General features: G+C 40.9%; 1 protein-coding gene across 2 annotated transcripts in view; it reads right to left on the reverse strand.

Moving 5' to 3' along the window:
* Nucleotides 1-24,085, reverse strand: part of BMP6 (bone morphogenetic protein 6) — a 189,971-nt gene that overhangs the window by 13,393 nt on the left and 152,493 nt on the right. For both annotated transcript variants that reach the window (XM_063451748.1, XM_063451747.1), the window contains exon 4: nt 23,688-23,885. In XM_063451748.1, the coding sequence (XP_063307818.1) occupies nt 23,688-23,885 (198 nt within the window). The remainder of the gene's footprint in view (nt 1-23,687; nt 23,886-24,085) is intronic.

Raw genomic sequence — 24,085 nt, forward strand, 5'->3', positions numbered from 1 at the left:
TTGTCGTTGGAAGATGGAAAACAAATGTATGACAATACTGGTCTATAAGAATGGAAAGAGAAACCCGAAATAGCCTTCCAGTGCAAGGAATAAAAGCCAACACAGGCTAATCATTTAGAAATGTTTAGATGTACAGAAGGCTATCCTGAAGAACAAATAAACAAAAAAAGAGTCTGAGAGCCCACAATGAGCAGACAATATACATTAATGTCTTTTTTTTATTTTTATTTTTTTACTTTTTACTGTGAACTTTGCCAGTTTTGCTATTTCAGATTTTTTTACAGTACAGTTGTAGAGATTGGCAGAGTAAATTTGTTGTTGTCTTAAAGGGAATCTGTAAGAACTTATTTATTTCCTTTACAAAATAACCAGTAACCGGGTTCATCACTAAAGTGAGAATTGCCAGGAATGTAAATTCAAAGTAAATGTAAAATTAAAGGCTAAACTGACTTGGACAATTTTTCTAATTTGACTTTTTTGGTCTATATTTTGAAATTAATTTTGAATACACTTTGAATCAACAACAATTCTCGCTTTACTCAGGGCCGGATTAAGAGCACACTGGGCCTGGTGCTGACAATTACGATGGGCCTAATTACGGAATCTTATCGACCAAAAACATTAAAACAATCATACCTCCCAAGCGTCATGTATCTGATGGAGATGGTGCTGGAGGGAAACTCATAGGATGCAGCTATAAGAAAACACATACTCCATGCTAATCTCTCTCTAATTTATATCTTTCATCTTTCAATTAAATCCATAACCCTTAACAGCAGTGTCCAGTGAAGCAGGAAGTCAATGGGTGGGGTAAAAGGGTGGCCACTGGTGCGAATCACGTGACCAGACCTGCCAAAAGGGGAGAACATGCCCAAAAAGGGGGCATGTCTGTCCAAAGAATTTGAAGAACAGCCTGGCATGAATGCATGTCAGGCTGCCCGCCAATCATGCAGGCTGTCCAACTAAGGGCATACTATGCAGGCAGCACCCTGAGCTTGACATAAATGCGTCTAATGATGCGCTCACTCCATGCTTTCTAAGGACTGTCCCCTAGCACTCGCTGGTCCACTTGTCTCCTTACCTTCTTACTAGCAGGCAGAAGTTCCTGGTATATAATCTGAGACCGATAAAAGGTGTATGTAGTGAGTGTAGATGAATGGGGACATGCCACAGTGTTAGAGAGACAAACGTCTGCATTACCTAAACTAATTTTATTGTCAGCCAGTCCACACAAGTTTTGTTCCCATACATCCCTCTTAAGCTTCCAAACTTAAAGGGACACTATAGTCACCAGAACAACTACAGCTTATTGTATTTGTTCTGGTTAGTAGAATCATTCCATTCAGGCCTTTTGCAGTAAACACTGTCTTTTCAGAGAAAATAACTCCACTGGCCACTCCTTAGATGGCTGCTAGAGGTGCTTCCTGGGGAAGTACTGCCTAGTGTGCAGCACTGCCATTCAGTGTCTCCACCCTCGGCATGCAGACACTGAACTTTCCTCAGAGACGCATTGATTCAATTTATCTTTATGTGGAGATGCTGATTGGCCAGGGCTATGACTTGTGCTGGCTCTGCCCCTGCTCTGCCTAGTTGACAGTCTCAGACAATCCTATGGGGAAGTATTGTAATTTGCTCAGACCACCACTTCTGATGATGTCAGCAGACAGTCAGTTTAGAGGCAGAGCCAGCAGCTGCAGACTTGAATACAAGTTATATTTTACTATACTTAGGGAGGCAAGAAGGGGGCAGGGTGGTGGTTTTAACATAATAGGGTCAGAAATACATGATTGTGTTCCTGACCCTATAGTGCTACTTTAAGCAAGAGTATGTGAAGAGTAGGTTGCCACCTTTCTTGGAACAAAATACCAGCCTTAATCCTTTGTATAATCACAAGGAGTGACATCAGAGAAAATTCTGTAAAATCACCAACAAACTACTCACAGTTTGATTCTGCTGTATAGATGGATTGCTCCCAGTGTCTCAGTCTCGCAAGTCACCTAGTGTCTCAGTGTCCCTATGTATCACAGTGTCAGTGTCCCCATGTCGCCCAGTCCCCTAGTCTCCCAGTGTCTCAGTGTCCCCATTTCTCCCAGTGTCTCAGTGTGTCCCCATGTCACTAGGACACTGAGAGACCTGGGGACACTGAGAGACCTGGGGACACTGAGAGACCCGGGGACACTGAGAGACATGGGGACACAGACATTTAGGGAAACTGGGAGAAATGGGGACACAGACACTAGGGACACAGACACTGGGAGACATGGAGACATTGAAACATTTGGGGACACCAAGACACTAGGGACACAGAGACATGGGAACACAGACACTGGGAGACTATGGGACACTGGGAGACTAGGGGGACACTGGCTGGGAGACAGACACTTGGGGACACTGGGAGACATGAGGACAGTTGTGGACATAGACATGGTGACACTAGGCACACAGAGACATGGGACACAGACACTGGGAGACTTGGGGACACTGAGACACTAGCGACACTGGATGGGGGACACTGGGAGAAACAGCGTCCCCATGTCTCAGCATCCCCATGTGTCTCAGTGTCCCCAAGTGTCTCAGTGTTACCAGGTCTCCCAGTGTCTGTGTCCCCATGTGTCCTAGTGTCTGTGTCCCCATGTGTCCTAGTGTCTCAGTGTCCCCTAGTGTCTCAGTGTCCCTGCTGCCTTTCCCCCCATCCCTCACTTACCTGAGCTGTAGAGCTGCTGTCTGGACTCTGTGCTGTGTTGCTGCTCCCCACGGATCAGTTAGTAGTAGAGAGAGGCAGGGATATGCATAGACATATAATACCTAGACGCTGCATTGACCGCTACTTCGCGGGGCGGCCATCTTGGATTGGTCACAGTGTGATCTGCAGCATAGACATATATAGAATATATATGTCTATGATCTGCAGAGCAAGGTCCTCAAAGTAAACCTGGTTAGTCTTAAAATCCACCTGGAGGGGGGGCGGGGCCTGTCAGCCAACATGGCCGGACGTGTTCTGTAGGAGCTCCGGCACAAAGACACATACAAAAGCATTTTGCAAACATGCTACCAAGCCACGAAACCCAAAAAGTGACACAGCGCTACACACAGAGCAGAATGAGGCAAATCCCAAGCCGGGGTGCCACCGGGAACTCTGAACCGGCCGTGCGGCCTAAACAGGAGCGGAGCCTGGGGCCTGGGGGAGGCGGCCGATTTCCCGGCGCAGGGCCCGCTCACAAGCGTGGAACACTCAAGACCCTGCAACCCCCCCCTCTGGACCGGCGGGGGATATCCCGGTCCACGCTGGGGACGACCACCCCAGCAACGCTGCCTGACCAAGCAGGAAAATCCACAACCACACGAGGCCGGCAAGGCCCCGACAAAATGGCGACGCAAACGAGGCCTGCGGCAAACCACACACTGCACAAGCCGCCCAAGCACACAATAGAGTTCGTTGACAAACTCTGTGCTCACCTCTGGACACAGCTCCGCCACCGGGAACAGTCATTCCGGCTGGCCAGGAGAGAAGCGGTGGCCTGGTTACGCCCGGCTATCAGGAGACGGATGGGCAAACTCTCCTCTCGCTCTTGCAAACAGGGACCCCGAGTACCATGCGAGAGACCGAAATGGCAGGAAGCGACACAGTATCCCTCGGGAGCCGACACGCGCACCAGCACACACCGGGGTGAGACTAGAGAGCACGCCTGACCTGCTCACAACCCGACAGCCACAGACACCGGGGCCCAGCGGGGAGCAACTTTACACCCACAGTCGCACCCGGTCTGCGGCACTACTCACCGGAACGCGGCGCGGAGTCCCGCTGATGACCGAAACAAATGGAGAGCCCCTACACGGCACAACGAAGATGGACTCTCACTGGGACACCAGGCCTGCCTGCGTCCACAGCCCACCTGCCCAGTATACCTGCAGGAACTGGCTTCACCTGGAAGCTTAAGGCCCAGCCGGGGTATAGGTTAACTGACTGCTGGACTGTGCTGGCATGCCAGACTTGCTGCCGTAAAAGATCACTCCTCCATTGCTAGTGATACATGGCGGTGTTACCCATGCCTACTAGTCACCATTTGATGTTTAGACGTTTAAATGTTTTAGCCAGCTTATGCTTTGTCTCTCCTCTCTCCACTTACGCTCACATTTCTCTCGCACTAAATTAGCTGTGCTTTGGGTCTCCCATGCATAACTATAACTCATAAGTGAAATCCCAGCACCAAGACTAGGCACGCATACCTAAATTGTGCTTTATCAAATCAGACCTGTTGTTTATACTATATAGACCTCTCACCCATGCACAATCAGGACTAACAACGCTGTTGCAGTTAGCGCAGTTTAACATGTTTAAGTCCTCTCACCTTAAAGACCCATAGCGGTACTAACAGAAGTTGATGCAAATGATTATAACAGTTTTAAAAATATCTCATGCTTTGACACTTCTCCAGCTCTAGCCTGTTATTATTATAAAATGTGCCGTCAAGCTGCAATGCCATGTCAAACCCACTGTTGCTAATCATCTTGTCAATGCTGTTGTGGCATTGCAAGAAAAATGTTCATTGTTTTTTCCATGCACAAGAAAAATAAAGAATTAAAAAAAAAAAAAAAAAAAAAATCCACCTGGAGGGTGTATAGATCCAGTAGCATGATGTTTAATCCTGGGATATTAAATAAAATTAACTGACATTTGCTGCTTTAAGACCTCTGTGGTTATTTACGTTATCGACTAAGTTTACTCAATACATTGAAATTATTTGAATTTCCAGATTGAAACTATGCGTTGCATTTGGATTTAGGTTTGCTAAAATTAAAAGTTTAGTGAACTAACCCCACAATCTATCATCTTAATATACATGTTTTAAAGTGGGACTGGATTTTTGCCTGATTTGTAATGTATTTACTTTTCACCTATTTTTAACTAATATGAATTTTGGAACTGTGCAAAATAAAATGTAGATATTTACAACTCTTTATTATTGTGAGCTCTGTCTTTTGCACTTTGGGGTCCGCATGGAGATAGCATAAAGAGAATAGGAGAACTCAAACAATCACATCACTATTTACTAAAGTGAGATTTGTCACTAAGGCAAAGTAAATTAAAAGAAATTAGGGACAGAAGTCCTAATATATAGACATATAATACCACACCGGGTGACCGGCTCAAAATGGCGCCGGCATTTCATTTTGCATCACTGATTTTCTTAGGAACAGCCTGTACTTACCATGAAGAAAATATGATTGTTTTCCGACTCCGCTATATTTTTATTAATATTCCAAATAAATTATTAACAACCCACTCACCGCAACTCACTATTTAGTGAGTAAACCATTACAAAAATAACCTTCTAGACATATTGAAATGAACCATATGAGCAATCTAGTCTATTATTAAGTCTCTATACATTCCTGCTTTTCATCATGTTAAACCCAGCATTAACCGCAGTGGGTAAAATGAAAGTTTACTTTAGGATAAAAATAGCAATAAAACTTTGTTTCAAGGCCAAACCATTCTATAATCGATCCCCAAGCAGTGCTAAAGTTAGAAACTTAATAATTATACAAAATCATACCATGAACACTGCAGATTAATTATTCCCAGAATTTGCATTCCACACACATAGATAAACACCATAACCACTACATCAAGCTACATTGGCTATGGTGTTTAGAATATCCCTTAAAGTTTAGATACAATCTAGGGATCCAGGCACAGACACATGTTAGGTGTAATATGCTTGCTGTTTTTGCTTTGTTTTTTTCATTTTCTTCTTTAGATTATTATATATTTTTTTCTGCCCCATGTGCTCATCATTTCTGCCCTTCCAACCTGGATATTTCCCTTTTGCTACTGTTATGTGTAATATTATGACCATTGGCGTACACACAATCCATGGGGCCCCGGTGCAAAACTGATCCGTGGGCTCCCTCCGACAGAAACACACACACACACACAGATACATACAGACACATACACACAAGAAACACATGCATACAAACAGACAGGCACACATATCTATAGACAGACAGACACACACACACAGACACAGACACATACATACAGACCGACACACACACAGACACAGACAGGCACACACACACACACACACACACATACAAAAACACATACATACAAACAGACAGGCACACATACATACATACAGACACACACATACATACAGACACACATACATACACACAGACAGGCACACATACATACAGACAGACAGGCACATACACACACATGCAAAGACACATACATACATACAGACGCACACACATATACAGACACACACACACACACACACACACAAGACACACATACAAAGACACATACATACATACATACATACATAAAAAACAGACAGGCACACAGACGCATACATACAGACACGCACACCCATACAAACAAACAAACACACACACAATGTTTAAGTCAACCTCCTGTTTCCTACCTTTTAGGTGCAGGAGGGTGACTTTCCTTGTGGTCCAGTGGTGGCTCAGGTGGATGGGAGTCAGAGTTCCCACTCTGACTCCCTCTGCTTTCTCCCGCGCGGGCTCTGTGTGTTAGCTGGGAGGAGTGACGTGCAGTCAGTTCCTCCCAGCTGGTGATCTCATCACAGGGGGCCCGGTCGTGCTGTTAAAGTACCCAGCGCTGACCGGGCCCCCTGACAATCCATCTCCAACGGGTGACCCTAGCAGGATGGGCCACCCAATGGACCCCTTGGACGGCGGCCCTGGCGGTATGCCGCGAAAGCCGGGGCAGCAAAACATGGCGGCAGGTACCCGGTCACAGGGGTCCGCAGGGCTGCCGGGCCCCCTGGAGTGACGACCCCTGCGACCGCAGTATGTACGCCACTGATTATGACTTAGTCCTCTGGGTGTTCTAACTCAGATAGTAGCTTCATTCCTTTGGGGGGTATCTGAATTTTGGCTTCTGTGTTTTTCCCCGATGTCCACTTTTTAAAAATGTTTTATCAAAAGGCAAAGTCATTACAAAAGATACGGTAACTATTTTCTAGCCTAGATGGTTCTTTAAAAACATTAATAGCTTTTATTTCAGCAGGCGAGGCAGTGCCAAGGTGTCAATTTAAAAAGATTTCAACTCATCTCTCAAAAACCAGTGCTCCACGAAGACCATTAGCTCATAAAATGGAGGCATGGGACCTTAATTTGAATCGTCTGACTGTCACGTATTTCATTTTCACTGTAGTTTTCTCAGTGACTAAAACAAGCGGCTAATATTTGGAAATCTATCAATATGATGGTTTCAATTAAGAAACCATCGTGGTGACAAGCTACAGCTGTTCCTTTTAGCAGTGTCACTGGTATTTTATTTTAAAGAAAACAAATTCCAACCCAAAATGTCTTTACTTTTCCCTCCCACATATACATCTGAAGCAATTTTAGATTTCCTACAGCTTTTCTTAAGTTAAGTGCTGGCAAAGAACACATAAATATTTACCAAGGGTGATTTTCCATGGAAAACTAAACTAAGCCAAATTTACCAGCTCCCTAGTTGAAAATTAAAAATTAAATTAACTTTTAAATCACCAGTACAAGCAGCATGTGCAAGAGTGCAATCGTTACTACTAAGTTATCGCCACGCTTCAAATCAATATAATCAATATATAGAAAATATAGCCTGTGATTGTGTTACTTATTGTGACACTTTAAAGGTCTACTGTCACTTTCCAGAATTTGGATTATTTATTTTTATTATGTTCACTTATCACCTGTATTTAACAAATATGCATTTCTGAGATGAAGTCAAAACCTCTTCATCCTCCAAGATGGAGGGGCGCCTCCATCTTAGCTCCCTGTCAATCATTGGTATAAACTCTGTCTTGTGCACCTGGCAGTCAGAAAAGAGAAAACATACCAAAAAGAAGAGAAATTAAGAAATGTTTCTAGTTCTCCTTCTTATTTGCAGTTTGTGCTCTGGCTGTGCCTGGATTGAACTGGATTTTTATGGCATTTGTTAAATCTTTAATATTTAAAGGGACCCTATAGGCACCAAAACAACTTTAGTTTAATGAAGCAGTTTTGGTGTGTAGGTCATGCAGAACGTTGTTTTGATTCATATAGTATCCCTTTAAATTGTTATCTTGATATAATCTTTAATACTGCTGACATCCACCAATATGGTTGCCATTACAGCTATCTTAATTAAGGACATCTTGGTTAAGTTGCTCAGAGGGAAATAATAATAAAAAAAAATAAAATAGATCCTACACACAATTAAGGAGTATATGGATCATTTCTATTTATTCATCAATCAAACAAACTTGCATTAAGCAAATAAAGGCAAATACCGGTACCTCAATAGCTGTCTGCTACTGTAATAGTTAGTGGACTATTTATACATCTAAATTTAAAACAAACCCTAACATGAACCCGTAACTAACACACTGTATCTTCATTATTTCTTACATATTCCGACTTGTTAAATAATTTATTTATAATAACCAGCGGGCCATGTGATATTCATACATCCCAGCAAAAACTTGTTAAGTGTTCGTGCAGAGACATTGCTGCTTAAATTAAGCAAAATCTACACCATCCATGGAGCAGTTTCTCATTGTGGCTGGATCTTCTGAAATGACCTAGATATTTATTGTAGATAATACTGCAAATAGGCACTCGGACAAATGTTGCTGATACTTTAGATACTTGCCCCTCTGCTGTAAAAAAAAAAATTAAAGACTCAGCAAGTATTTTTAAAAAAGATGAGCTGGCAAAATGTTGATATCAGTAGTGCCAAGCTTGAATGAGATACTTCTGGTTGTCAGGTGATTCTTTCAGATGCTGAGAATTTTCTATTACTCTTAAAGGGACTGGCTGTGACGAAGCCTTTGATGATGTTGATGGGGAAAATTACCATGATTTAACTAAAGTCATATATTTAAAGTGTGTGTGTGTAAAATAAAAGAACTATGCTATGGTTTTGCAGCTACTAAACAGCAGTCACGAGATCACAAAGAGACCCCCCAATTACCATGGTCGCACATCTGCAAGAGATTCACAAAAGCATTTCTATTGTACTTTCAAGTCATCCTCTCTTAATCCTCTCTTATTAAATATAATCTTGCAAAATTTGGCCCAGCGTAGAATTGTAACAATGATTTAACTCCAGCAGCGCCAAAAGGGAGAATAAATGTTAAGGCAGTAAAACAAAGCTTTGTTTCTGGCATTGATATAGTTAGTGCAGATGGAAGAGTAAAATTGGTGAAGGGCTTTGGTTTTCGGCAATCATTTCAATCAGATCCAGATGTGCTTATATACCCTAGGAAGTCCAGTTTAGTTTAACCCATGCTAGATGTGTGGAGATTTGCCAGTCTGTAGCATTTTGATGGAATTTAATCCAACACTTCATGTAGTCAAGATGCTTTCTGTACACTGATTAGAGGGAGTGTACGGTGGTCGCATTTCATGTAAGCTGCATGACTTGGGGTTTTTGTTTCAAACAGACTTTAGCAACCACAGAAAATTTGCTAATGAGCAGGTGAAGCTGGAGCATAGCATCATTCTGGCTTGGTGGATTTAGTAAATCCATAGAGTGCAATGCAGAACAGAAATAAAATAATGCAATGATTTATTGTTATTATAAATAGAATGTAAAGAAATCTCTACTGGTATGCACAATATCGGCTGCTGCACGCCGCATGGATGCTGTATCATGTCTTCATTTAAGATGATTTACTTGTTCATCAACTTGTTGAATACTATAGGGTTCTTTAGTAACAGTGCAAATACTGTACAAGAACAAACACATATGTAAACCAAAAAGAATTAAACATCAACCTGGATACTTGATGTAATGTTCTTGATGTAGGTTTAATTCCTCAGCAGCCCTCTTAAAATATTATACCTGAGTGTCTTTTTACTCCAACTAGTGAAAACCCCAAGACAACAATGGATAGCAAGCTAATACCACTATTTTGTTCTCACCACAATGTATCAACACAGGCAGGGACTTCAGAATGTTGACAATAGCAAAACTTTCACAATAGCAAAGGTACGAGTGATCTCAAGATGACTATCTTCAAGGGACACTTTAGTCACCAAAACTATTTTAGCTTAATAAAGCAGTGTTGGTGTATAGGCTATGCCCCTCCAGTTTCACGGCTCAATTCTCTGCTATTTAGTGAAATCACTTTATTAATACAGCCCTAGTCACACCTCAATGCATGTGACTTAGAAAGCCTTCCTAAGCACTTCCTGTAAAGCGTCATCTAATGTTTACACTTCCTTTATCTCAAATTCGCTATAATTTAGAATTTACTATATCCTGCTCTTTTAATAGCTTGCTAGACCCGGGACGAGCCTTATGTATGTAATTAAAGTTCAAATTACAGGGCAGGAAAAAAAAATCTATTATTATTATTATTATTATGTTATTATTTATATAGCGCCATCAAATTCCGCAGCGCTTTACAATGGATGGACGAACAGACATGTAGTTGTAACCAGACAAGTTGGACACACAGGAACAGAGGGGTTGAGGGCCCTGCTCAATGAGCTTACATGCTAGAGGGAGTGGGGTAAAATGACACAAAAAGGTAAGGATAGTATTAGACTAGTGACAGCTGCAGAAAAGGAATCAGTCCGGAGCTATTAACAGTTTAATTGATACGCTTTTATGAAGAAGTGGGTTTTTAACGATTTTTTTGAAGGAGTGGAGACTGGGTAAGCATCTAACGGAGGAGGGAAGTGAGTTCCACAGGAAACTAATGTATGTTACATCTGATTGAAAATGAAACCATCCTTTTTCATGCAGACTGTGTGAGTAACAACCAGGGGAGGTGTGGCTAGGGCTGCATAAACAGAAACAAATGTGATTTAACTCCTAAATCGCAGGGAATTGAGCAGTGAAACTTCAGAGACATGATCTATACACAAAAACAGTTTCATTAAGCTAAAGTTGTTTTGGTGACTATAGTATCCCATTTCAAGTGCCATTGGGGTTCTCTGTGACTTCATGAATGATGTGTTGCTATTGAAAATATTTTGGTAGGACGACTCCTTGCTAGAATAGTCATGTAGTCAAATGTTTTGCCTATCTGCCTATAATATATTGCCAGAGGGCTTCATTTATAGCATCTGTTTACTTATATTGTTTTCTTGACCAACATGCTCCAGCCTCTGACGAAGGTGCTTGCAACAGCACCGAAACACGCGTCAGGCGATCCATTGTCTTTTTTAGACATCACATTTGCTCACTTATTCACAGTATGACACTGTAATTGATTTCACTTGTCCTTGTTTTATGTTTGAATAGATAGGTAACTATTTCTGCCACTGTTAGAAGCCAGCGGATTATATAGTATTTTCACAATCAGGAACATTGTTGCTATTTAGGCTGCTACTAGTCTGTTAAGCAGCTTCAGTTACATTTGTCTTGTATATCCGTTCTGACTATCTACTCTGTCTATAGATATGCCGTGAGCACTCTAAGCTTCACGATATCTATATTCTCTATCTCTCTATATTGTATATATTTACAACCTCCTCTTAATTCTCTAATATTTTGTATATTGATTCTTTGATACTATTATATTAGCCCATATATATATATTTTGGGGGATCTTTTTTGGAGGAATTTAGTATCTCTACAATTTGGAGACTTCATTAAGTGGTAGTTATTGAGTATTTACTAATATATTCTTTTTTTCTTTTTTCTCATTAGATATAGTAACTATATAAAGCAGAGACCACATAGAGCATGATGTATTGAAGCTCAATTTGGTGTGTTATTCTGCCTATACAGACTCATATATACTATTAGGGGCACATGATATAATACCATATTCCTATTTATTCTTTAGTTCTATGGGATATTTAGCATTTTTTATTTTCATTATCTTTATTTTTTGTTTGACTACTTGATCATTTCCAGCTATATGCAGTCCGATACATCTGCTTTTTGCAGCTGTTTGTTCTGTTTTTTTATTTTTTCTTCTATATAACCTGGGGTTAGGCCCCTGGAGACTTCTGGAGTCTCCATTAGGTACTGGGCAAGTTTACCTATACCAGTGACGCCAACTTTGTTAGGCGTTACATGGTAGTTGTTTACTTCCCTTATCCATAGACCGACATGCGCCAGCAACAGCTTTTTAATGGATGATATAGTCCTCTACATCCATGCATTTAACACTATCCATTTAATGTACATCATACATCATACATCATAGTACTTTAATTAAATATTTGACACAAGTAAACTTAAATTTTGTGAGTTGAATAAATCTTCAGGATTTATATAAGAGTTTTTCCTTTTATTATAATGTAGAACAGTGGTTCCCAACTTTTTTTTTTTTTTTACTTGTGTACCCCTTGACAGCACATTTCCATAAATTATATGCTCTTCCTCTGCTCCAGGCATCCATGCTCCTCCTCTGCCCTGGGCTCCACCTCCTACTCCAAGCTTTGCCTACTTTTCCTCTGCCCAATGCTCCCCTGTTTTTCCTTTGCCCCAGGCTCCCCTGCTCCTCCTCTGCCTCCGGCTCCATTTGTTTTTCCAGGCTCCCTCTGCTCCTCCTCTGCCCAATGCTCCCCTGCTCTTTCTCTTCCCTAGGCTTTCCTGCTCCTCCTCTGCCCTAGGCTCCCCCTGCTTCTCCTTAGCACCAGGCTCCCCTGTTCCTCCTCTGTCCCAGGCTCCCGCTGCGCCTCCTCTGCCCAGGCTCCCCTGCCTCTCAAAGACTTAGGTTCCCCTGCTTCTCCTCTGCCCCAGGCTCCCTCTGCTCCTCCTCTGCCCCAGGCTCCCCCTGCTTCTCTTCTGCCCCAGGCTCCCACGCTTCTCTTCTGCTCCAAGCTCATTAGTCCATGTTTGAAACATAAACAACGTTTAACATAAACAGGGTTATTCACTAATGTGAGACTTGAAAGAGAACTTCAAATATAAGCTCAAAATAGTCAAACTAGAAAAATCAGCTTTGCGTTCACTTTGGACTTAAATGTGAAATTCTTGCCCTTCACAAGCACCATTAAAATAAGGTAATTCTATATAAATAAATCTGACAGGTGCATAGTATTTACAGTGCATTTTCTTTGTGTACTTATTTCAAAAAGAGCTGTACACTTTTTCTGACGTGTGCATATCATACCTATGCATATACAGGGGACCCAGATAGGGGCCCCCTGCTCCCTACCTCTTATTTTACAAGTCTACTTTTTACCTCCTTCTGTCCTCCGCTCTGCGTCAGAGGGAATCAATAAAAAGGGGGACATGATGGTCTCTTCTTATTTCCTGACGGCTGCAGAGGGATGACTTGGCAGTTCATCACTTTTCATTGGCTGACGGCTGGAGAGTTGGTGATGTGAGGATACAGTGCTCCTCATTGGCTGGCGGCTGCAGATAGGATGACGTGAGGGTGCAGCGCTCCTCAGTGTCTGGCGGGTGCCGTTTCCAAATAGATGCAGAAGTCAGTTCCGTCATTACTGCATTTTTGTTTGCGTAGGCCTGGGGGAACTTGTTCGTACTCTTGAACTGGTGGGAACTGGTGTGTACCCCTGGGGGATACCCGTACCACACGTTGGGAACCGCTGATATAGAGGATTGCAGGTGTTTTCCATTTCAGGTCAGGTCTGACTGTCACATCATCAAATATTAAGACTGTTGCGTCATTGAACGTAAATATTTTTATGTAGTTTATAGAGCTACATTCTCTACATGTCTCAGTTAGGAATCAAAACAGTAGGCGTCTGAATATGATATCTTGCTATGACTGAACTGTCCAGGCTTTTCAACAATTTGTTAAGCAGAATGCTGGATAGTCAGATCTACAGCTGGAGATCATACTCCAGGGAATTACACATCACCTATGTCACTTACTTGTTATTGCTATTTCAAATGGAGTAATCTCGAAAGACTATCATCTTCAGCTGTGATGATACAGATCCAAATAGTTTTCATTCTTATGCTCGCTGTAGAAGTCATAAAAATACAATACAGAAATAGAAAATCTGTAATGAACTGCTAACCAACGATGCAAAGAATTACATTAGGAGAGGCCAGACATTAATCCCACAGGGTTTACACTACCTGACCTGATCTCTGGTTATTGACCTAACATCCTTCTAGTCGGCATCCTGAGCATGACACAACACTTGTGTATTCGTAACATTTCTTATCCATCTATAAGCCATAAAAAGTGTCAGTGAACAATATTATGCTGAATAATCTCAGGCCTATTTTGTGCCATAAAAGTTACTAGTCATTTATCTTTCATTGCCCCCCAATAATTCTTCAAAAAAGGTATCAGATTAAAACTCAGAAAAAATAGAAAGAAATGGGATCGGTGTGAAAATGGGTGTAAAAGGGAATAAACACCACCTCCACACTGATCCCATGCACCAGGAGGGCACTCCAGCAATGCCCAGGGGCTTAACCCTAGATACTAGCAACAGAAACAAAGAAGCAAAAATTCACTGAATGTAATGCTGACTGGAGATAAAGACGTAGGCACCAAAGTATCCAGTGGTATGGAACAATGTAACCAGAGGGAGACCACTAAAGATCTGAAGTAACAGAAAGTATCAACACAAAAATAAACTGTGACTCCAAATAATAATAAATACCGAACTAGCCTTATACGGCTACTCCCATGCCTAAGTAAGTGAGGAGATAAAGTTACTAAACACCTAATTCTGCAATATTCATATAGGCTTTATTAGTCCTGGCCCTTTAATGCATAGGGTGTTAGTAAATCTCCACTTAGTACCTAAGCACCAGAAAAAGTGCTAAAGGGAGAAAGGTCACTGTCTAAAGGATTGGCAGCCCTAATAATCAAAAGTAGACAGACGGATAAAGTAAAATAAAATAAAGAAAGGCTCTCTCCTTGTGAGACTTACTAGATAGGCAGAGAAGAAAAAAATTTAAATCATAAATCATAACAAACTCCCATGCCTAAGTAAGTGAGGAGATGAAGTGCTAAACACCTGAATCTGCAATATACATATAGGTTTTATGAGTCCTGGCCTTTTAATGCATAGGGTGTTAGTAGATCTCCCCTTAATTCCTGAGCACCAGTAAAAATGCTAAAGGGATCAGCAGCGCTAATAATAATAATAATAAAGTAAAGTAGAGAAAGCCTCTCTCCCTGTTAAACTAAATAGGCATAGAAGAAAAAAATTGAATGGAAAAACTTAAACTATAACAAAAACGTGTATCACACAGTGCAGTGAAGTGCCCATGTGTGTGCAAGTTAAAATTGACCCATAGGAAATAGCCTAAAGATTAAAACTCATGATACATTTTAAATGCAAAAGTGAGAATTACACCCAATTTGAGGGCAAGTTTAAATAAATACTATGTGATTTTATGTGATGGTACAGGTAAGGATGTGGAAGCCTTGTGCGTAGACATATGGATAGAAGGTAACATGGGAAATTCCAATAGTAGGAATATGTTTTGAGCCCCAAACCTTAATACCGATGGGGTAGAGCAACTGCTATCTCAAATCAAAAAGTCTGCACAACTGGTTAATTTGTTAATCATGGGATATTTTAATTATCCAGACATTGATTAGACCAGAGGGACTAGTAGTACAATTAAGGGAAACAGGTTTTTGAACCTGTTAAACAATAATGTTTAGACATGTGCAATTCGTTTTGTTCCGAATGTAAATTCGGACGAATTATGTCTAATTCGTACATTCGGATGCTTACGAATGTCCGAAGTTCAAATGGCTGAATTTCCGAATTGCTAAAGTGCTTCGGATTTCTGAAAAGTGGCAAAACAAGAGGTAAGGGTTGAGGGTTAGATTTAGGGTTAGGGGCAAAACAAGTGGTTAGGGTTAGGGGTTACGGGTTAGGTTTAGGGTCCTAAAAACCAAAGACGAATTGCCAAAGTTCCGAATTGCCTAACTGAACCGAATGCTGTTGGTCCGAATTGCTGAAGCAGACAAATTTGTTTACTTACCCAAATTTCCGAACTGAACCAAATTTTTTGCCCATGCACATCACTAATAATGTTATGTCTCAATTAATAGAAGCACTAGAAGAGATACTTGCCTGGATCTTATCATAACTAGTAATGTTGACTTATTTTCAAACATTCAAGTTAGGTAGAGCTTTGGAAATAGTTACTATAATATGGTATAACTTGAAATTAACTAAAAAAAAATGAAAAAATAATGTGGGCTGTATAAAAACACTTAATTTTAAAAGGGCTAAATTCAATAGAATAAGAGCATTTTACAACTAATTATCTGGTAGGAAATATTCACTGGCAAAAGCACAGCGGATAAATGGAAGGGTGTTTAAAAAAATTCTACAAAAGTACATTTCTCAATACATACTATTAGGAAACAATTATAAAAGAAACAAATTAAACCAATGTGGTTTAGTAAAAGGGTCAGTCAAATGATAAAAGATGTGATCTACTTGGCCTTTGCTAAGGAATTTAATACACAAAATGTTTCTAGCAAAACTGAAATCAGTTGCTTTCGATAAAAAATTGTGTTGTTATGGAGGATTTACACAGAAGGAGACACATCTGGATCAGGGGGATACCGGAGTCTATAACCTCTGGGGAAATACCACATTTATTAAGAAGAATCTGGGCTAACCTGCTGACCTCATCCAAGGCCAAAACTATTGCTGTGGACTCCCAGTTTCAAGTGTTAAGGGCCTTCAGAGCACCGATCGGAAGCGAAGGACGGCAGCTATATCCTAACTGTCCTTCACTACCAAAGGGCTGGTAAGCAGACGGTGGACTTATTTTGCTGCTATATGTGTTTTTAAGGCTTATAATAAAGGAGTTTTTTAAAATTATTACCCGGGTCACTCTAGGGACTGATCCTCCCTGGTCTCAATATCTTTGAGTGGGGCTATTATCACTCTCAACTTGTGAGTTCAATATCTACAGAGGTTTTATACATATTTGTTTTATTTTTGTAACTTTATTGCACTAGGAGTGCTTTCTGTGTTCCTTTTTGTCTCCGATTTGCAGATACCACCAGTGTATACTTATGGAATTGCAAGTATATATACACATGTGTTTTATTGTGGGTTAATATTATTTCACTTTTTTGCAGATAAACACCCAGAGAGCACTTTTGCTATATATATCACTAAGGGTGTTCTTTTAAATCTTGCGCACCAGCACTTTTTTTGTTTCATTGTTTGAATGTTTTACCAAGATCTGAAGCGGGTTGCTGCAAACAATATCGAATTTTATTTAATGTATTGTTAATTTCCTGCGCCATCTTATTTATATAGACATGTGTATTGATCTCTAACAAACCTTCATTCCAGAGGGATGGCAAGAAACTGCAACTAAAATGGAACAGTAGAGGAATCCCCCAGAATCTTGCACCTGGGCCCTTTATTCATTAGTTCTGCAAATAGGCCATATAAACCCAGATTTTAAGCATTCAGGCATAGATTTCAGCCATTTAGCAGTGTTCAGTATGGCTGAAAACTGGACTATAATTAGGCTCATTTGGAGCCTGTATGCAAAACCTGGATATTATTAAATAGCATCAAGAAAGTTGAGATATTCCAGTCTGAATGTCCTCATACACAGCTGGATGGTTTTGCCCCATACAGTACATGGCCATTTGTATCTTTTTTTCTCCATGAACCTTTCAATAATGCCTTTATAACACTGTCATCAACAGAGCTCATCATGAAAACCTTATGCAAGATTCATATAATCCTGCTCCAACCAAGATTACTTTTTAATTCTATATTGTTTCTCTTAACCTTTGTGGGGAGCAATCCACCGCAGAATAACTTTATCTATAGCAGTGGTTTTGCTATACGTTACTCCAGCTTACCTTTTCAGACAATGGAATAGGAGCGCTACAATATGCTGAGGGTCCACATCCCCCCTACCCGACTATCACAAGATAAACCGACTAGTATTCATTAATAAGAAGCATATGGTTGGAGGACAGGAAGCAATTACTCATTAAATAGCTGTTACATATCTATTGCGCTACTGGAATGACAAATGTTTGTACTATTAAAATGGACGTTTTTGTTTTATAACAACATTTCTAGCATTAAGTTTGTTCCATTTTTTGCTAAAATGATACTATTATTAGCAAATGTATACAATGTGCAAAACTGGATTACTTACCATGCACAATTAATGTTAAAAGATAAACATTTCTAGAAACAAAAATATCAGTAGTACTCTGTTACCTTGGGTATTTATGGCAAAGTGTATTATGCAGGACAAGAACCTTTCACAATTTGTCATGTAAAGATGCAATGCACTCTGAATGATAACATTTGGATGCCCCTAATCTGACTGCAGCACCAGGGTATGCATGTCCAAGTCTGCCTGAGATTAGTGGGGATTGCAATCCAATACAGGTGCTACTGTTCACAGCTGTCAACATTAATCCTGCCCATGTCTCAATCATGATATCCCAGGAGAGGGGCAAAAGAGACAGAAAACCCCACATTTTCTCTCCCCCAGTTCCTCTCTCAGCATATAATCAGAGGAAAGAGACTGCTGCTGCTGTGCAGTATAATTGACACTAATCTCGGGTAGCCCCAAGATCCCTAACCTAAAACAAATGCTGTACATTTTATATAACCTACAATGAAGAAATCACTATATATGATTGTGTGGGAACGTCATTTTTTTGTGTTTAAAAATAATTATATAAATGAACGACGTTTTTTTTTATATATGGAATAGAGTTAAGAAAAATATTAGTGTAAGCAACTCTGCAATAATAAGAAGTTAATTTCCCAAGGGATTCAAAGAAGTGGTAGAATTAAAATGTCCATTAGGTTACATATACATACTTTTACATGTTTATTTTACTGAATAGTTTGGCCTGTATGGGAATAGAGGAATGCTTGAGCATTTTCTAAATATTTCATCATTTAAATGCAACTTATATTTTAAAATCATGTTTCTCAAAAAAGTGAAAAAAAAAATAGTCTTGCTGAAATGGAGATATCTTTTGCAAGTCAGTTCTCCAGTTACAATACTTTGCTTTTTAGCAAACAGACCCAAATAAGTTTAAATTCTATGCTATGTACTTTTATTAATACTACAGGGAATGTGTGAACAGGGGATGTGTGTTGTTTGCTTTTCACTTTTCAATTCACCGAAATAGTTTGGTCCCAGTCTAATTGTTTAATTAATTTCTAATTGTTCAGATTTTGCTGTTTGAATACTAAAGCCCCGCCATTACATACTGTTCTAGCAATAATACAGTAATTGTAGAATAGAATCAGTGGTGTGGGATTAATGGTGAAATATTCATATTTTGTAGAATTTTACTAAAGAAAATGTTTGTTTTCATTGAAAATGCCATATCTGCGATATTCCACAAATTATTTTGCATACAAAAGGTTTTGCATTTAACTTGCAGACAATACCAACAAGCAGGGACGGCAAAATGTAGAGAATTAAAAAAGTACAAAACAGGGAGAGAATAGTTGTATTTATAGTTTGCATATAGAACCCAGGTCCACTGTGTTCTCTGCCAGGAATTAGAGAGGAGATATAAAGGGGCACTCTAGGCATTAAATCAACTTTATCAGCGTTAAGCTGTTATGGTGTTAACAGGACTCATCTTAACGTAAGGGGTTAAACTGTTAAATTACAGTTTAGCCCCAACATTCTGAAGATTAAACTTGTTCACTCTGCCCATCAACTTTCTTCAGAGTCCAGCGGTGTCCAGTCACAGACCTCTGAAGTACTTCAAAAGTCTGGGGTCAAACAGTTTGTTAAATGTTTAATGACCTCCTGGCACCATACCAACTTCATTGTGATCAAGTTGTTATGTTGCCCAGGTGGTCTTTTAAAGAGCCACAACCAGGTGGGTATTGAATATTGACAGAACATACTAGCAGGTTTATTCACTAAACTAAACATTGCCAGGAACTCACAGTGACTTACAAATTTAAAGCCAAAAGAGCCAAACACAAAACATAGGTGACTTGGAGTATTTTATTTAGTTTGGCTATTTTGGCCTTAAATTTGAAATTCACTTTGAAGTAGCGTTTTCCAACAATTCTAGCTTTAGTGAACAACACTGTAGGATACAGATTAAGCCAGTTTCTCATCAGGATTAATTGTGGGAGTGCATAATTAAAGGGACTCTCCAGTGCCAGGAAAATATATTTGTTTTCCTGGCACTGCAGGACCCTGCAGTGCTGCTCTGCCTCCCACCCACCATCCCATGTTGCTGAAGGGGTTAAAACCCCTTCAGAGACATAACAGAGTCAAGCTCCAATGTCCCTCAGCGTTGGGTCAGGCTACGCCTACTCTCCTTGCTTGCTTTCCTATGGGGATTTCGGCGACGCTGGAGGTCCTCACATAGCGTGAAGACGTCCAGCGTCGTTTAAAACATTTTTCGTCGTTTAAAACACTTGATAGACAGCCGCAAGAGGAGGACTTAACCCTGCAAGGTAATTATTTCAGTTAATAAAAACTGCAATAATTACACTTGCAGGGTTAAAGGACCACTATAGGCACCCAGACCACTTCAGCTCAATTAAGAGGTCTGGGTGCCAGGTCCATCTAGGGTTAACCCTGCCTGCTGTAAACATAGCAGTTTCAGAGAAACTGCTATGTTTACATATGGGTTAATCCAGCCTCTAGTGGCTGTCTCATTGACAGCCGCTAGAGGCGCTTACACGCTTCTCATTGTGATTTTCACAGTGAGAAGACGCCAGCGGTCATAGGAAAGCATTGAGAATGCTTTCCTATGGACTGACTGAATGTGCGCGTGGCTCTTGCCATGCATGGGCATTCAGCCGATGACGTCGGAAGGAGGAGGAGAGTCCACAGCGCCGAGGGAGCCCTGCGATGGTTAAAGGTAAGTGATTTAACCCCTTCCTCTCCCTTCACCCAGCGGAGGGGGACCATGAGGGTGGGGGTCGACCTATTAACACTATAGTGCCAGGAAAACAACTTTGTTTTCCTGGCACTATAATGGTCCTTTAACCCCTTAAGGACCAAACTTCTGGAATAAAAGGGAATCATGACATGTCACACATGTCATGTGTCCTTAAGGGGTTAAGGGTGGTGGGAGTTGGCACCCAGACCACTCCAATGGGCAGAAGTGGTCTGGGTGCCTTGAGCAGAATGGTGTGAATTACTTAATGGGTAGGATGGTGAAGCTGAGAAGTTTCCATGCTAAATGTATTAGGACTTGATCCCTGTTTATACTCAAACTCCATCTAGGAAACTTGCAATCCAAATTACTGGATTATTTCACAAATTTCCAAACATGGTACAAAATGTTAAGGTGTAAATTTTTATATCATATAAAGCTGAAGTATATCACTTGTAGCCTAGTAGCTGCATAAAAAATATTATTACTATTTCTAAAGCGCCAACAAATTCCACAGCGCTGTACAATGGGTTCACTACAAACGGCTGAAAGTGATTATGGTGCTCAGTCCCTTTTAAGTAACACACAACAAAAATCCCAAAGAAACAATAAATTAAATTTATGAATACATCTATATCTCCCACTCAAGAGCTGTATACCTTAAAACTGAAATGATAAATAATATTACTTCATATAAATATATTAAAGTGGCTACATTTCATTAGGATAGATATTATAAAGTTCTTAAAGAGTTATTCAAAGGATCATGCTGTTGTGGTTATGATGCTAGAAGTACCCTGGTGCCATGCCCCATTAATGGGGAAATCTGTTTTACATCTTGTGTCCTGTTAAAATGATTCTGTAGTGTTAGGAATACAAAGTTGTATTCCTAACACTATAGTGCCCTCAGATCCCCCCCTCCCTCGCGACCCTCTCCTCCCTCACATAAAGTGTTAAAAAAAAGAATTATAATCCCAAGTTTGAAAACAGTGGTTGGATAAGTAAAGCCTAGTTATCACATATCAATACCAAGATAAAGAATATAAGACGGTGTTCAAAGGTAAGTTTTCAGGGCTCGAGTCCTGCAGGAACGCGTGGGAACGCCGTTCCCGTTTGTGGTCCTGCAGGCACTCAGGGGGCGGCAAAAAATGCCGCCCCCAAATGCCTCTGTGCTCCCCCTGTCATGGGAGGCCCAAGAGGTGGCCTAATGGCCACCTGAAGAACCCCCCCGGCCGGCTCTTGTCTCGCTGTCAGACGCGGCGAGGGAGCTGTGTTCTCTCTGCTCCCTCTCGCCGCGCGCCGTTTGCTGATGCTGGGAGCCGGAATATGATGTAATTTCCGGCTCCCGGCATCAGTAGACAGCCCGCGTGGCGAGAGGGAGCAGAGAGAACACAGCTCCCTCGCCGCATCTGACAGCGAGACAAGAGCCGGCCGCACTGAAGCCCCACTGGACCCCAGGGACAGGTCCACGCCAGCTCTCCAGGTAGGGAGGCTGGGTGGACATTTTTAAATTTAAAAAAAATATACAAATAATTCTTGTGTATATGTGTGTTTGTGTCTGGGAGTGTATGTGTATGTGAGTGAGTGTGTCTGGGAGTGTGTGTGTGTGTGTCTGTGTGTGTGTATGTGTCTGGGAGTGTGTGTGTCTGTGAGTGTATGTATGTGTATGTGTCTGGGAGTGTGTGTGTGTGTGTGTCTGGGAGTGTGTGTGTCTGGGAGTGTATGTATGTGTGTGTGTATGTGTCTGGGAGTGTGTGTGTCTGGGAGTGTATGTATGTGTATGTGTCTGGGAGTGCGTGTGTCTGTGTGTATGTGTCTGGGAGTGTGTGTCTGGGAGTGTATGTATGTGTGTGTGTATGTGTCTGGGAGTGTGTGTGTCTGTGAGTGTATGTATGTGTATGTGTCTGGGAGTGCGTGTGTCTGTGTGTATGTGTCTGGGAGTGTGTGTGTCTGGGAGTGTATGTATGTGTGTGTGTATGTGTCTGGGAGTGTGTGTGTCTGTGAGCGTGTGTGTCTGTGAGTGTATGTGTGTGTGTGTATGTGTCTGGGAGTGTGTGTGTGTGTATATGTCTGGGAGTGTGTGTCTGGGAGTGAGTGTGTGTGTCTGTGAGTGTATGTATGTGTATTTGTGTGTCTGTGAGTGTATGTGTGTGTTGGTGTCTGTGTGTGTGTCTGTGAGTGTGTGTATGTGTCTGGGAGTGTGTGTGTCTGGGAGTGTGTGTGTCTGTGAGTGTATGTATGTGTGTGTGTGTATGTGTCTGTGAGTGTGTGTGTGTGTGTGTCTGTGAGTGTGTGTGTGTCTGTGAGTGTGTGGGTGTGTGTGTCTGTGAGTGTGTGTGTGTGTGTCTGTGAATTTGTGTGTGTGTGTCTGTGTGTGTCTTTGTGTGTGTGTGTGTGTATGTGTTTGTGTGTGTCTTTGTGTGTCTGTGAGTGTACGTGTGTGTCTGTAAGTGTATGTGTAAACCTGAGTGTGTGTGTGTATACGCGTTTATATATGTATACAAGTTTTGGTGTTTTTTTGGAGGTGGGGTGGGGGTAGAACTCGAGTGAGTTCCCACACTTTATTCCCCAGGACTTGACCCCTGTAAGTTTTCATAGACAGATTCTTAGCACAATAAGTTGTAGTGGGTATATTTTCTGGATTCTCATTTTAACATGGTGTGGCACAAAATAAAACATTTTGAATGATTATATGGAAGATCTGAACAAGGTCAATTTTTCTCATAAAAAAAATCCTTCCACTGATATTTATTCTTCCAAACTTGGAAGAATGAGGGGTTGTCCACTTGGCTGAATCTCTGTTAATAGCAATATGTAGAGCTTTTTCGAAAAGTCATAAATTATATTTAATATAAAGGACTGACAATATGTAATGCAGAGCTTCATTACCTGTTATGCTGGATGTCCTGGACACATCTTGTGATTGAGAGTAACGGTTGCGATTCTGATTTTTGCGCTTGCTTGTGGCTGATCTTGTAGTTCTTAGGTGGACTTCACTTGCTTTAAAGAAAGCCACCATAAATGGTTGTTTATCGTATGGACCATCTCTGCCAACTAAACCCGCAGTTCTGCTGTTCACATTCTGACCTTAAAACAGAAGACAACATTATCCTATCTTAATGAAACCATACTTCTTTATAAACACTGCTCAACAATTGCCCTCTAGCTGAAGGGGAGAACCCAGTTTGTTTCACGGATTTATATTTAACAAAACAATGTAGAGTCCTTAAACGTTGACCTTGTAAAAAACGTATGCAAAAAATAAACATTTCTTGTAAATTTAAGCA

This window comes from Pelobates fuscus, chromosome 4, assembly GCF_036172605.1.
Source record: "Pelobates fuscus isolate aPelFus1 chromosome 4, aPelFus1.pri, whole genome shotgun sequence".
Lineage (NCBI taxonomy): Eukaryota > Metazoa > Chordata > Amphibia > Anura > Pelobatidae > Pelobates > Pelobates fuscus.